General features: G+C 45.5%; 1 protein-coding gene across 3 annotated transcripts in view; it reads left to right on the forward strand.

Moving 5' to 3' along the window:
• The window catches only part of GYG2 (glycogenin 2), a 32079-nt gene that overhangs the window by 2008 nt on the left and 13462 nt on the right, over positions 1-16609 (forward strand). For all 3 annotated transcript variants that reach the window (XM_082681590.1, XM_082681591.1, XM_082681592.1), the window contains exons 2-7: positions 1654-1795; positions 7434-7608; positions 9305-9467; positions 11601-11727; positions 13239-13461; positions 16034-16228. In XM_082681590.1, coding sequence (XP_082537716.1) covers positions 1654-1795; positions 7434-7608; positions 9305-9467; positions 11601-11727; positions 13239-13461; positions 16034-16228 — 1025 coding nt within the window. The remainder of the gene's footprint in view (positions 1-1653; positions 1796-7433; positions 7609-9304; positions 9468-11600; positions 11728-13238; positions 13462-16033; positions 16229-16609) is intronic.

A 16609-nucleotide genomic window follows, 5' to 3' on the forward strand; every position in this document is an offset into this window, starting at 1 on the left:
CAAAGGGAGAGTCCAGTAGTTCCGTAAAACCTACTCTGCAGACCCAGCCCTGTCTGTCTCCTCCCCGAGAATCGGAAGCTCTGGACAGTTGCCCGTCGCTGCTGCCTGGTCCCACTGTAGCCCACCTGCCCCATGCCTCAGCCACCCCAGAGACCTCCCAGATGATGTGGCTCTGTCTATAGGTAGAGATAGGTGATAGATATAGAGAAATAGAAGGGTGATAGGTGAATGATAAACAGTTGGATAGACAGACGTTAGATAATGATAGATGGGTAGAAAAATGGCTGGATGGGTGGATAGCTAGACAGATATCTTTTGGGCTGCAGACTTGAGTTCTGAGGTCTGCTGTCGTTGATACTCAGCCCGCAGTGGAAATGCCAGGAATTCTCATTCCCTCTTAATACAGGATAATGTGTAGACAGGAGCTGTTGGAACAGGCACACTTGGGCGTTTACCCCAATGGAATGTCAAGGGTACGATGCCAGCTGCAGGAAAACCGGCTCCAGAAGCTTGGGTCCTGGTGTTCTGTTTGGCGTGACGGTATCTTTGGGCCGTGCGGTGGCTGGAGGGGAAGACCGTCTGGTCTTTGAGAACTGAGCTGTGTGTGTTCCAGCCGTGGGCTGTGAATTTTAATTTCTGTCGACAGCAGGGGAGCCAAGGCCTGGATTTCTGGATCCCTTTGTTTTTATCCTGGCAACCAGCTCCTGGGGGTCCCAGACTCACACTGCTTCAAAGTCCCCGTTAAAGTCAATGTCACGAGTTCCCACTTAGATTCAAAACTGCCATAAATCGGATTGGCCGTCTGAGTTTCTGCCTCTGCTGCGGAGACATTAGGAAACTGAGGGCCTTTTGGTTAATGAGACAATATATTTTCCCTTCTCCCATCTCCTCGGCCTCATATATCCTTGAGTTGAAGTCTTTCCAACAAGTGGGTTGTGTGGAATTTAATTAATGGCTTTGGCCATTCCTTCTGAGAGCCCAGTTCTTTTGAGCTGGGTGGGAGTCCTCACGGTGACTCAGAAACTCCAAAGCTCTGTTTCCACCTGTTGCTTTGTGTTCGCCCAAGACCCACCTATTTTGGGTGAGTTTTTGAGACTTGAATGCAGAATCACATAAGGGGTCTGAGCTATGCCCATTTGCCGTGTGGCAGCACCAGGAAGGTTTTTTTAAATTGAAGTCTGGACGATTTACAACGTTGTGTTGATTTCAGGTGTACAGCAAAGTGATTCAGTTATACGTATATATCTATATTATTTCGACTCGTTTCCCTGATAGGTTATTACAAGATAATGAATATGGTTCCCTGTGCAATACAAGTAGGACCTCATGTTTATTTTATATACAGTAGTTTGTATCTGTTAATCTGAACCAGGGAATTTTAATGATGCTCCTCTTGGCTTTGTCTCACTCGTGTTTAGGGTTTCCTCTTTTCCTGTGTGTTTTTTTTCTTTTTCTTGTTTTGAAGAAGAATTGTTTTGCTTTATTTTGAAACAAAAGGATGCATGTGAAATGTCCTTGATGCGTATCTTAGAACAGCGAACAGTTATTGAGTTAGAGTTGTGAAGCTTGAGAGGATTGGAGGTGACCCTCAGCCCCGCCATCCCATGAGACCCGTCGAAAACATAACCCTGTTGTTTTTGTCTGTGTCCACAGTGTCTGACCAAGCGTTTGTCACGCTGGCTACCAATGACATCTACTGCCAGGGGGCCCTGGTGCTGGGGCAATCATTGCGGGACCACAGGGCCACCAGGAGGCTGGTGGTGCTGGTCACCCCTCAGGTGTCCAACCTGCTCAGGTAAGACTCAGACACACACCTGGTCCTTCCTCCTGAAGACGCAGGTCCCAGCCATGGTTCGTGGGCCCGGACCACCGGCTGTCCTGGGGGGCCTGAGACACTTGCACATTGCCCTCCGGTCGTTATTAAAGGAGGAGGCTCTGCCAGGGGTGTGGCCAACTTCAGAATCCTTGTAGACAACACGCTGTGTGGGTACCGTGTCTTGTCTCAACTACGGAAATTCAGATGCCAGTTATTTTGCGGGGGGAGAGGGCAACTTTGAGAAGCAACTGTCCTAAGCTAAGTTAAAGATTTTTTTTTTTACGTTTTTATTGAAATATAGTTGAATTACAATGTTGTATTATTTTCAGGTGTACAGGAAAGTGATTCAGTTATATGTACATACGTATATATTCTTTTTCAGATTGTTTTCCCTTATAGGTTATTACAGGATATTGAGTAGAGTTCCCTGTGCTCTACAGTAGGTCCTTGTTGGTTATCTATTTTATATATAGTAGTGTGTATCTCTTAATCCCCAATTCCCAATTTATCCCTCCCCCCTTTCTTCTTTGGTAACCATAAGTTTGTTCTCCATGTCTGTGAGTCTGTTTCTGTTTTGTAAATAAGTTCATTTGTATCATATTTTAGATTCCACGTACAAATGCTATCGTATGTTATATGTCTTTCTCTGACGTACTTCACTTAGTGTGACCATCTCTAGGTCCATCCATGTTGCTGCAAATGGCATCCTTTCATCCTTTGTTATGGCTGAGTAATATTCCATTGTATACATGTACCACATCTTCTTTATCCATTCATCTGTCGACGGACATTTAGGTAACTTCCATGTCTTGACTGCTGTGAGCAGTGCTGCTGTGAACATTGGGGGGGGTGCATGTTTCTTTTTGAATTAGAGTTTTTTCCGGATATATGCCCAGGAGTGGGATTGCTGGATCATAAGGTAGCTCTGTTTTTAGTTTTGTAAGGAACCTCCACACTGTTTTCCACAGTGGCTGGATGCGACTTAAATTTTAAACTTAAATACTACGTGGAACACTTTGCTGATAAAATTGAAAGTAGGAAATACTTGATCCTTCTAGGGAAATTCAGATGGTCCACATGACACCAGAAGAAGTGAAGCCCTTCTGTGGACCAGTAACAGTGGGAGAAATGGAGGATGTTATCAAAGGCTTATCTGGGGGAAGGACCTGGGCCTGGGCAATTGTAAGGGATGTTCTGTAAAACTGGGCACAATAAATTAATTTCCATGCAAAAAGAACTATCTGAGAGCCTAGGGGGAAAAAAATCAATGTGTTCCTTTATTTTAAGACACTGTGCTAACCTTGATACGGAAACTTGATTTACAGATTTGATTGTGTTTCCATATAGATGAGAAAAGCCCCCCAGTACAGATTATCAACAAGGCAACTCTAGGCCTGGAGTAGAGAAATAAATGATGCTGGATAAACAACAGGGTCCTACTGTATAGAACAGGGAACTATATTCAGTATCCTGTGATGAACCGTCACGGAAAAGAATATGAAAAAGAATGTATACGTATGTATAACTGTGTCACTGCTATACAGCAGAAACTAACACAACATTGTAAATCAACTGTACTTCGATAAAATAAAGAAGACAAAAAAAGAAAGAAATGATGCTTGCTGTAAGAAAGCAAGGATAGTTCATTGTATAAAAATCTATCATTGGGCTTCCCTGGTGGTGCAGTGGTTGAGAGTCCGCCTGCCGATGCAGGGGACACGGGTTCGTGCGCTGGTCCGGGAGGATCCCACATGCCGCGGAGCGGCTGGGCCCGTGAGCCATGGCCGCTGAGCCTGCGCGCCCGGAACCTGTGCTCCGCAACGGGAGAGGCCACAGCAGTGAGAGGCCTGTGTACCGCAAAAAAAAAAAAAGAAAAAAAATCTATCATTGTAATTCATCACATCGCTGTATCAGAGAAAGGCAATGATGTGATCCTTTTATATAAAAGTTGAACACATACCCACATGATTTCCAGGTAGATTTTGAAGATAAAGGTAAAATTTAAAGTGTAGGAAAATCTTAGAAGTCGAGATCTTGGCATGACTGACATCTGGGGCTGGATGACCCTCGGATGCGGGGCGTCCTGTGCCCTGTGGGGTGTGTAGCAGCCTCCCTGGTCTCCACCCACCAGGTGCCAGGAGCACCGCCCCCCCCGCGCCAACCCTCCTTGCCTTTGTGATAACGAAAAACGTCTCCAGATACTGACATAGTTGACTGCTTCACGTGTCTGCCATTTTTAATTACACAAAACAAAGGGTACCAGAACTGCTGTTTGTCAGATGTATTTGTGTAAACGTAAAAGGTAAAACAAGCCAATTAGGGAGCCCATTTACAAAATTTATAACGAGGAGAGGGTGTTGTCCGTAGAATAATGAAAGAACTCTTCCAATTGATAAGCAGAGATGGATGGATGGATACAACCAGGGTAGACGGCATGACCAAGGGATACGTACTCTGTCTTCACAGACATTGAAGCCCTGTCACATCAAACAGCTCAGTGATACGTATGACGCGTCAGGCTGGCAAATGTGTTTTTAAACGTCGGTGTTTTGGGAGGGGGGGCGTGCACAGACCTTAGTCATTGACATTAAGTGTTGTCATTAGTCTTTAACCAGATTGGCCGTCACCCATTCTCCCAATAGTGTTTCAGATGAATGGATGCTCGAGGTGTATTTCTTCTTGTCTAAGATGATTCCTGCAGGCCCCAAAGAGAAAGAAAAGAGAAGAAAATACATTTGTGTGCAGCGGACGTTTCCCTGTGCCCGGGCCGCTGGGTCTTCAGGGTCAGACCAAGGGCTGCAGTGGAACCAGCGTTGGGAACGGTGACCCTGGGGGTAGCCACGCATCCTTGGGGGGGACCTCTTTGTGGTCCCATCATCATCTCCTGAATCATGGTGTGCGTGGAACAGTTACATAGAACTGATAAAGCCAAAAAAAACCAGACATGTCTGTTCTCTGCTAGATTCCTATCTCCTCAGCTGTCCAAAGCTGTCAGCACGTTTTTTCAGTCTTTCAGTCTACTCATGATGAACTGTAAAATATTCAGGGACAGTGTCACAGAAAGACTGGGAAAGGCTCACTGAGGCAGACCTAGTTGCACTGTTGTAGAACCAGTTATGTATTTTGCGGTCGTTGGTAGGGTTGAGGAATGGTGCTCTGTGATGCAGTCAGGGCAGTAGGACATAAACAGTGACCTGTGACTCCAAATGACCAGGCGGCGGTGTTCAAGAGACTGCCATTCCTCCAGGCTGTGTGGTACATCCATGGCTGGGGGAGTCTTTCTGCAGGGAAGGGGACCCAGTAGCATGTGCTTGTGGGTTCACACAAATTGCATTCTTGAAACTTAATTCTCCCTCCAGGAATTTAAGTTAAGGAGGCAAGGAGAGCTGAACAAAAGCCTATAAGGACATAGGTGCTACTTGTAGTAACGTAGAATGACATTTCTTGGCCCTCTACCTCCCTCTTTATACAATCTTGAGGATGCCATAAATGCCATAAATAACTGGGTAAAAAGCAGGAGGAAATTGGTGATGGCGTGGTATTTTCTTAGAAAGTTACTTTGAATACTGTGCAACGTGAAAGCACAAATGTAGAGTAGAAGTGGAAAAGCTACTAAGGAATAGAAAAGATAGACTCAGAAGCTCCAGCATCTGTCAAGACTGGGAGTTTCAGAAAGGACAGGAGTGGAGAGAAGGGATTCAAGGAACTACTTCAGCTCTGAGGAAGGATTTTAGATTGTGGGTGTTCCCTGAGCACTGAGCAGAATGAATGAAGGAAACCCAAGTGTTGATGATACAGAAGGTACCATTTCAGAGCACGAAGAAAGAAGAAAAAGTACCAAAGGCATTTCAGGTCTCAGCCTGGTTGAGACAGCTGATGCCTCAAAGCTCTTAGACTACCTAATTTTGAAATGAAATGTCTGTATTCAGCTAAATGCAGTTTGAAAGCAAAATCAAGATGTTTCAAATATGCAGAAGCTGAGCCGTTTTACCCCTCAACGACCTTTGAGAAAAAGTTACTTGAGGATACACTCAAGCACAATGAAATGTGAATCCAAGAAAGAAGAAATAGAATGTAAGAAGCTGTGCAAAACAAATAAACGAGTAATATTGAGAGTTAATTGGGAATGTATGGGTGAATAATTACGAAAACCTGGAATTAACAGTCCCCATGGGAGGTGGTTGGCGGTTAAAAGAGGAGGGAGACAGGTGAACGTACGCTAATATTCCTGTCTTGTCTGGGGCGAAGTTATAGATGATAACTGTTGTTACATTTGATAGGAAATAGTAAGGTTAAATAGATGCGTTGAGGGTTTAAGGGTGGCAGCCACCAGAGGACTAGAAAGGGTATAAACAAAAAACACAAGGGAGAGAAAAAAATCGAAACCAAGCAATGAAAAGTAGGAAAGAATTACAAAGAAGAAAGTACCTTCTTCAGTGCGTGATATTGTGGAGTGTGTGATGTCTTGGTACTGGTGACATTAACCTTGGTCTCCTTTGGGGTATCTCTACTGTAAAATCATTATTTTTGTCTTTGTAATTGATAAATATCTTGGGAGAGGTACTTTTAGACTATGAAAACATGCTGTTTCTCCTCAAAACCTTTACTCATTGCTTTTAGGGTTCATCCGTGAATTTTGTCTGCAACACTTACCACTGTGATGTTCATCTAATGGTGATTTTTCTCTTTCCATCATTCCTTCTACATTTATTACTTGGAATTCTTCTGGGAGGAAGAGCTACCCCTTTTACCCCATTTACTTATGTATTCACTTGTGATATCAGTGTGGATCCGTGAATATTCATGTTATACTTTAGGTTTTGTTGTTGTTGTTTTTGCGGTACGCGGGCCTGTCACTGTTGCAGCCTCTCCCGTTGCGGAGCAGAGGCTTCGGACACGCAGGCTCAGCGGCCATGGCTCACGGGCCCAGCCGCTCCGCGGCATGTGGGATCTTCCCGGGCCGGGGCACGAACCCGTGTCCCCTTCATTGGCAGGCGGACTCTCAACCACTGCGCCACCAGGGAAGCCCTAGGTTTGTTTTTGTTTTCTTGCCCAAATTGCGTCAGCTTTGGCTCCTGGGACCTCCTCCTGACTGACTTACTGTATCCTTTTGACATGCCCCTATCCTTTTTCTAGCACCTTCTTAATTTTCTGTCATCGCAAAGATATTCCAGGCAATGATGAAGTAGAATTTAAGCAAAAAAATTTTTAATGGAACAGAGGCACATTTCATTTTGATGAAATGTACATTCTTTCAAAATTTGAGTCTCAAAACTTGTATGCAACAAGCGATGTAGGTTTTGAATATGTAAAGTAAAAACTGATGGAGAGCTTCTGTTGGTTTCTACCTCCTCAGCCTTCCCTTCTCACTGCCCATGCACTTTGGAAAGAGAAAGTACCTTCCTAAGAGATGACCCGAATCAGTCTGTGTTAAGACAGTTTAATATGTCTTGCTTTTCACGTTTGCCTAAGTTTTAAGCATGAATGGAACGTGGGCAAAGCCACGAGACCCACATGGGGAAAATAAAGCCTGGTATGAAGACTGCAGCAGCAAGGGACAGCATGTCTCATGTTAGAAGGTGGGCTGTTCTCCTGGGATTTGGCATGTCTTTTCCAGGGTGATCCTCTCGAGGGTGTTTGATGAGGTCATCGAGGTGAACCTGATAGACAGTGTAGACTACATCCACCTGGCCTTTCTGAAGAGACCTGAGCTCGGAGTCACCCTCACCAAGCTTCACTGTTGGACACTCACCCATTATAGCAAGTGCGTCTTCCTGGATGCAGATACCCTGGTGAGTACAAGGGAGGGCAAGGACCAGACCCTCCACCTGTTGAGGAACCCCCGACAAAGACCATGCTGCTCCCTCCTTAAGCAAGCTGCTAGCTCGTGCCGGTGGGTCCCCACCAGGTAACGTCCATCACTATCACCAACATCGTTTAGTCGATAAACATCAGATAGAACACACCTACTGCAGTGGACCCTGCTGAGTATACTGGGATGCTTGAAGGCATGTTCCTTCCCGAGGAGGGGTTTGTAATCACATTATTTTATCTACACAGGGTAAAATATTAGAGAAGTATTCTTTCTTGATTGTAAATTAGAGAGTCCTGAAGGGACTGGTACACCTGGCTTCTGAAGCTGTGGTATCCCCCATCGTCATGTGGGGTAGTTGCCTTTGGTGTAGGAGCCCAGGATGGGCACGTTCGTGAGCAGCCATTGGAGAGTCGAAATGTGAAATGAGGTTGGAGTGTCAGAGATACATGCGAGCTTGTCTTGGTTGTGCAAAAGCAGCTCTGTAGGAAAACGGGGGTGGAGAGGAAGATAATAAGTGCGTAATCAGAGTAATTTCTTTCCCAAACAGCACAGTTCAGAAAGCCGGTAGGTGTTGGAGAGAACTGCTGTTGGTGGTCAAGCTCTCGAAGACAGTGGATTATATGATATTGACTTGCAGACCTCTCTGTTTATGGATTTCCAGTCTTGTAGGTCACACTTGCTAGAGGAAAGAGAATATATACAATTAAGAGCATTTCGTGGAGGATCTTAAGAATCTTGAGGTGATAATTGCATTTCAGTGACGGTGTTACTTCAAACCCTTGAAATAAACCAGGGAGCAATCTTATACACACACTCTTCTCTTTTGAATATAAGTCTAAAAGAAGAGAGTCAGGGGCTTCCCTGGTGGCGCAGTGGATGAGAGTCCGCCTGCCGATGCAGGGGACGCGGCTTCGTGCCCCGGTCTGGGAAGATCCCATGTGCCGCGGAGCGGCTGGGCCCGTGAGCCATGGCTGCTGAGCCTGTGCGTCCGGAGCCTGTGCTCCACAACGGGAGAGGCCGCAACAGTGAGAGGCCCGCGTACTGCAAAAAAATAAAAAAAAATAAGAGAGTCAGTCAAAAAATTGGGTATAAGTTTCCCATCACTGAACGTTGTCTGGCCCATTGTGAAGTTCCTGTTGCATTTCTCACTTGTGCCCCAGAGGTTAAGAGAAGCGTCGCTGTTCCTGAGTCCAAGCTTGTACTGCTCACCACACGACACAGGCCAGTAAATTGAGAGATGAGGTGTTGGAGCAAGGAATAATGACTTTATTCAGAAAGCCAGCAGACCGGGAAGATGGTGGACCCGTGTCCCAAAGACCCATCTTCCCTGAGTTAGAATTCAAGCTGCTTTTATACTAAAAGGGGAGGGGCTGAAGTCCTGCTACTGGTCAGAATTTCTCCCTTCTTGCAGCCATTCACAGGTGGGCCTGATGAGGGTTTCCTGTGAGCGAAACAGAGGTATTTTAGCTTAACACTCATTGCACCGGAGGCAGGGTTCCCGGAGATGGGCCGTTATGTATTGTTTAAGCTTATGGGCAACATCCCTTTGGTGATTAACTTGCAGCAAAAGCAGTAGAATACAAAGGTTAAACTAAGAGAAACAGGTCTAATATGGAGTCAGATTGGTTCTTCCCTGTGAGATCGTACGGGTCCCCCACGCTCTGTTGCTCCAGGTGCTGTCCAATATCGATGAGCTGTTCAGTAGGAGAGAGCTTTCTGCGGCCCCGGATCCCGGATGGCCGGATTGCTTCAATAGCGGGGTGTTTGTCTTCCAACCTTCCCTGGAGACACATGGCCACTTGCTGCGGCATGCCACGGACCACGGCAGCTTTGACGGTAGGTGAAGGGCAGCTGGACATTTGTGGGAGAGAATGGGGCCTGAACACATCCCTCTGCCCCACCGACACCTATAGTCCCCACCACCCCGTATCTGTGAGCGGCAAGTTAAAGTTGGGGATTGAAGAACAAGTGCAGGAAGAGATGAAGATATAAGTAAGTAAGTACACAGTAGAGAGGACCGTTGAAAATATCTTTGATGGGTAGAAGGGAGAACTCCTCAGTCCTGATCACATAGGATGTGTGGACAGCCTTTCTCTAAAGGGCCCGATAGGCGACTTCCCTGATGGTCCAGTGGTGAGGACTCCGCACTTCCACTTCAGGGGGCACGGGTTCCATCCCTGGTTGGGGAACTACGATCCCGCAGACCTCACGGCGCAGCCAAAATAAAATAAAAAAGGACCAGGTGATTAATGTTTTCAGCATCGTGGGGCGTCTCATCTCTGTGACAGATATTTATCCCTGTCGTTGTAAGATGAAATCAGCCATTGACAGGACTTAAATGAGCGTGGATGTGTTCCAATAAAACTTTATTTACAAAAATGGGTTGAAGCCTTCGTTGGCCAACCCCGATATAGAATAAAGGGGAGAATGAACTGAAACCAGACAGTTGCCTGAACAGGCGTTAGTACACGGGAAAAATACTAGAATTTTTGTAATGGGAAAGAAAATGGTAGACTATTGAAAAATTGGAATGTAGATTGGTGCAGCCACTGTGGAAAACGGGATGGAGTTTCCTCAAAAAACTAAAACGAGAACTGCCATATGATCTAGCAATTCCACTTCTGGGCATATATCCAAAAAAAACCCAGAAACACTAATTTGTAAAGACACGTGCACCCCAGTGTTCATAGCAACACTATTTACAGTAGTCAAGCTATTGAAGCAACATCAGTGTCCACAGATGAGTAGATAAAAGAGATGTGGCATCTACACAATGGAATATTACTCAGCCATGAAAAAGAATGAAATATTGCCATTTGCAGCAGCATGGATGGACTTGGAGGGCATGATGCCAAATGAAACAAGTCAGACAGAGAAAGACAAATGCTGTATGCTGTATGGTATCACTTATATGTGGATCTAAAAAATACAACAAACTAGTGAATATAACAGAAAAGAAGCAGACTCATAAATACAGAGAACAAATGAGTGTTTATCAGTGGTGATGGGGGGCAGAATAGGGATAGGGGATTAAGAGGTACAAACTATTAGGTATAAAATAAGCTACAGGGACATATTGTACAACACTGGGAACAGAGCCAAGATTTTATAATGTCTATAAATGGAGTATAATGTCTAAAAGATTGTGATCACTGTATTATACACCTGTAACTTACATACTATTGTACAGCAGCTATACCTCAATAAAGACATAATAATAAACATTGATAGAAAAAAGAAAAGAAAAATTCCTTCTAGGTAACAAAGTTGGCAAAATTGATGGGAACAGCGATTGTCAATACCAGATAGAATTCCCTGGGGAGGGGTGGAGAATTTTGGAGACCGTGTGCGATTTTATTATTAATTGTTTGCACCATCGGTGGAGAATTCTGGAGAGACTATGCACTTTTTATTTTTATTTCATTTTATTTTCTTTGTTTGGCTGCTTTGGGTCTTAGTTGTGGCACGCAGGATCTTTGGTTGAGCTGTGGATTCTTCTTTGTGGCATGCGGGCTTCTCTCTAGTTGTGGTGTTTGTGTTTTTTTTTTCCTGTCTCTAATTGTGGTGTGCGGGGTCCAGAGCACATGAGCTCTGTAGTTTGCAGCACATGGGCTCTCTCGTTGAGGTGTGCGAGCTCAGTAGTTGTAGCGCGTGGGCTTAGTTGCCCCATGGCATGTGGGATCTTGGTTCCCGGACAGGGATCATACCTGCATCCCCTGCATTGGAAGGCAGATTCTTTACTGCTGGACCACCCGGGAAGTCCCGAGACTATGCACTTTTTAAATGAATGGTGTGGGTTATCCGTCACTTTTGAGACAACGACCATGTTTTAGTGGGTTGAGAGAGGAAATGTAATTTGTGCGCTGGGATACCCGTGTCTTTCCATGAAGTCTTCACACATGTCTTGCATTCTCCTGGTGCACTGTACCATTCTTTATTAACTTCTTTGTCTGTTTGTTAACTCTCTAGGGGCAGACCAAGGCTTGTTGAACAGTTTCTTCAGCAACTGGTCCACAGCAGACATCCAGAAACACTTGCCATTCATTTATAACTTGAGTAGCAACACGGCCTACACCTACAGCCCTGCTTTCAAACAGTGAGTTTCATGCCAAGCCCAATTCTTCTAGACCTGGTCCACCATCCTCTCTCAGAATCTAATATCACCTTTTGGCATTTTGAAGGAAAAAAAAAAAACCAGATCATCCTTCTGCTCGCTTATTTATTGCTTTACATGATAGGTCATCAAGGCAGCTAGGCTTAATGAGAGTGGTTCCCAAAGTGTTGCCCAGGGAACCCCCAGGGGTTCCCCGCCCCTCTCTCAAGGGTCTTTGAAGTCAAAGCGACTTTTAAAAACTTAATTTTAACATGTCATTTTCATCTTTTCACTCTTGTTTTCTCACAATTGGACAGTGGGATTTTACAGAAACGCCATGACATGATGTGATAAAAAAGCATTGTACTGAATGCAGGTGCAGATATGAGAAACCAACCGTCTCCTCGTAAAACAGGCAGTGTCACTCGTTTTACAAATTTTTAAAAATATAGTTATATAGAGAGTTATATTTTATGAAAAGATACGAAAGATGTGGCATTTTACGCATTTTAAAAATATATATATAGTTATAGTTTATGAAGAGATATGAAAGATGTCACTTTTTACACATTTAAAAGGTATATAGTAATATATAGTTATAGTTACACTTTATGAAAAAATATAAAAGTTATGTTAACATATAATGGGCCCACGGTTTTTTAATGAGTTGGTACACGGGTTTTCTAATTTCTCAGTTTTAACTTCTGTTGCGGTGAATATGGACAGATGGAATCCACGTGAACAAACATTTTTTGTTCCTCTGTGATTTGTAAGAATGTCAAGAGGTCCTAGAACCAAATGTGTGAGATCCTCTGCTCTAGGGGACATTGTTATAAGTGAAAATGGGAAATCTGAGAAGATTTTGAGCGTGCTTTTTTAATAGGGGCTGCACTGCCCCCAAGGAGGCAGACACTGGTTTGTGGGGTGTAAAGCCATCATATCCTTTTTAATGTAAAAAGCACGGCTGTACCTACAGAATGTAGATATACAAGGCAAATATGATATTAAAATGTCATAGGAAAGCAATTAAGAAAAAATTGTTTAAAAAGTTTCGAGGTTGGTGAGAGTGGTGATAATGAACAAAAAAAAAAGGTCGAGAGGGTAAAGTTCACCATCTTGTACAAGAAGCCAGTTTTCTGGTCTGCAGCTTGCGTTATCTATTATAAAATCAACTTTTTAAAGTTTTTATCATTTTCAGGATAAGATGATTTGGGCTACAGTACTGCCCATCTTTCTAAAAGACTCCTGATTTCTTCTTCCCGTTTTGGGGAACATCCCAAGTGAGTTATGATCATGTTTCTTGGTCTGTGGAAAATGAAAGGCTGCAAACGTGGATTGATGAAGCAGTTATTTTTACCGCAAGTCTAGGCGGTCGTTAATGACAGGATCGTCCATAACTCGTTGAGATGCATCTTTACGTCCCGCTGTCTGTGATGAGTCCTGTGGTTGTCACAGGCTCTCTGTGTGTGGTCACTTCCAAGAGGAAGGCCGGATGCTTTGTGTTTCCTCCTCAGATTCGGCTCGAGCGCGAAGGTGGTCCACTTTTTGGGGTCCACGAAGCCTTGGAACTACAAGTACAATCCCCAGACGGGCTCCGTCTTGGAGGAGGGCTCTGGGTCTGTCAGCCAGCATCAGACGTCCTTCCTTAACCTCTGGTGGGGGATTTACCACCGCAGCATTCTGCCTCTTTATGAAAATATCCTGCACGAGGACGAACAGACATCTCCAGGACACACAGTAAGCACACAATACCCTTGACATCCAAGAGTTCAGACCGGGGATAAACTCTCCGTGATCCACACCTGTGGGTTTTCTTCAAATACACGTTCCTCCCTCTTTTTTTGGAGTCTCTTCTCATTTTTTTTTATAAGTGGTTTTATTCTTTTTTAAAAATTAATTAAGTTATTTATTTTTGGCTGCGTTGGGTCTTCGTTGCTACACGTGGGCTTTCTCTAGTTGCGGCGAGTGGGGGCTACTCTTCGCTGTGGTGCACGAGCTTCTCATTGCGGTGGCTTCTCTTGTTGCGGTGCACAGGCTCTAGGTGTGCGGGTTAAGCAGTTGTGGCTCGCGGGCTCTAGAGCGCAGGCTCAGTAGTTGTGGCGCACGGGCTTAGTTGCTCCGTGGCATGTGGGCTCTTCCCAGACCACGGGTCGAACCCGTGTCCCCTGCGTTAGCAGGTGGATTCTTAACCTCTGTGCCCGCAGGGAAGTCCCTCTTCTCATTTTTTATGTTTCAGGAAAGACAGATTTAGGATATCTTAAGCAATTATCAAGTTATATTTTTATTTATTTATTTTTAAAATGTCACTTTTTATTCCAAATTCTTTTTTTCTGGCTTACAAGATCTTAGTTCCCTGACCAGGGATTGAACCCACCCCCTCAGCAGTGAAAGTGCAGAGTCCTAACCGCTGGACCGCCAGGGAATTCCTCACCAAGTTACATATTTTAAAAAAATCTGTCAAGGCCTACATTAATGAAAGAAATAAGGTTTTTTAAAAGTTCAATGTTTATAGACATGTTCATTGAAAAAGGATGGAATTAGAAGGTGGTAAATAATGTTGATACACCCCAGGAAGGGCTCAGGCAAGGAAAGATACGTCATTTCGTCGCAAGAAAGAAAGACCATAGTTGGAAGTTAATGGCCAGCCCAACTTTAGGTCTTGTGCTAGTTTTCCTTCTGCGTCTACAGCCTATATTTAATGCAGGAGGATGCTGAAAGAGGCAGGCACCATTTTTTTTTTTTTTTTTGGTGTAAAACCGTAAATGTTTCATGAGCAGAATTGCTGCTGTGATTTAACAGGGCTGATGCATAAAAATCATTATTTAAATTAGCTGCCTTCATCAGAGAAAGAGCCCCTCACAGATTAAGTGGCTAAAGATGATTGATTACAAATGTCATTGGAGGGGGCGTTTTCCACTTTCCCTCCTCGATGGAAGTAGCATTCGGAGGTGGTTTCTTTTTTTTTTAATTTATTTTATTTTTATTTTCGGCTGCGTTGGGTCTTCATTGCTGTGTGCAAGCTTTCTCTAGTTGTGGCGAGCAGGGGCTACTCTTTGTTGCGGTGCGCGGGCTTCTCATTGCGGTGGCTTCTCTGGCTGCGGAGCACGGGCTCTAGGCGCACGGGCTTCAGTAGTTGTGGCTCGCGGGCTGTAGAGCGCAGGCTCAGTAGTTGTGGCGCACGGGCTTGGTTGCTCCGCGGCATGTGGGATCTTCCCGGACCAGGGCTCGAACCCATGTTCACTGCATTGGCAGGCGGATTCTTAACCACTGCGCCACCAGGGAAGCCCCATTTGATTTTTTATAACTGTAACCCTACATGCTGTCCATAGTAGAGTTTCTGCAGTGAATTTTTTTTTTTTTTTTTTGGCTGCAACTGGTCTTAGTTGTGGCCTGTGGGATCTTTAGTTGTGGCACTCGGACTTCTTAGTTGTGGCATGCATGCAGGATCTAGTTCCCCGACCAGGGATCGAAGCTGGGCCCCCTTCGTTGTGAGCGCGGAATCTTACCCACTGGACCACCAGGGAAGTCCCCCTGCAGTGGACTTAACAGGGAGGCACCTGCCTTGCCAAAGACCTTTTATTTTTTATTTTATTTATTTATTTATTTATTTTTTTTGCGGTACGCGGGCCTCTCACTGTTGTGGCCTCTCCCGTTGCGGGGCACAGGCTCCGGACGCGCAGGCTCAGCGGCCATGGCTCACGGGCCCAGCCGCTCCGCGGCATGTGGGATCTTCCCGGACCGGGGCACGAACCCGTGTCCCCTGCATCGGCAGGCGGACTCTCAACCACTGCGCCACCAGGGAAGCCCCAAAGACCTTTTAAAATAAGGTCCCAGGAAATTTTATTTCCTGGTCAGTTTTTGACTAGTGCATGTATCGGTACAACGGAGTGCAGTGTCCGCAGATGCTTGCGTTGGGATCTTGAAACGAGTTCACATTTTAGCGTTTTTACTATGGTTTCTGTTTGGTGCACCTGGGTGCTGCTTTTCAAGAGAACTAAAGCTTTCTCTGACCATGCGACACGAATGAGTAGGAGTTTATTCAGATTCTTGATAGGAAGTTGCTGTTCTTTTCTGCAAAGCAGTATGCGAGGTACTGGGTTGGCTAGGAAGGAAAATAAGACCAAGTCAGGTGGTTCTAAGAGTAAAACGTGGAGACCCTGTGCCTGGGGGTCCTTCCTACCTGGAGCAGTAATGTGAACGCGAATGTCGGCACTGGGGACCACTGGCCACACAGGGGAGGGGATGGGCAGCGGGAGATTGGCAAAGATGTCAGGAGGACCTTGCTAACTGTGAATACCTTTTCTTGCAGGCTCACCTCGGGGGCGCTGGGGTGCCTTGTTCAAGTTCAGCGCCCACTGCTGAGGGGTCGTGTGCAAATGCTGTGCCCCGCTCCGGGGAGCCCTGTACCAATTGGGCGGAGGGGCCCCGCCAGCCTTGGCCTGAGAGCACCATGGTGGTGGTGGAGGAGACCCCCGCTTCGCCTGACGCATGCCCTGTGGAAGATGTAAGTATGTGCTCTTCGCACCGGTGCGATGGGGACACAGACGCTGGTTCCCCCGCGAGATGAAGCAGAGAGGATACTCCCCGGGGTCCCGGGGAGGGGCTGGGGGGACGGGAGGAACCTGTCTTCAGTCTGCTCTGTGGTATTAGGGCCTCCTGAGTTTCTTTAGAGAAAATGGCAAAATTGCACGTCACAGTAAAGCCAATGACAGCTGCATCTAATCCCTGGAAGCTGGAAATGCTGCCTTATATGGAAACGGGGTCTTTGCAGGCGGGATTGAGTTAAGGACCTTGACGTGGGGACGTGGTCCTGGCTTATCCGGGGAGGACACAGTGTCGTCGCGAGGGTTCTCCTAAGAGGGAGGCGAAAGGAAGCTTGATGAGA

This window comes from Grampus griseus, assembly GCF_964374135.1.
Source record: "Grampus griseus genome assembly, chromosome: X".
NCBI lineage: Eukaryota > Metazoa > Chordata > Mammalia > Artiodactyla > Delphinidae > Grampus > Grampus griseus.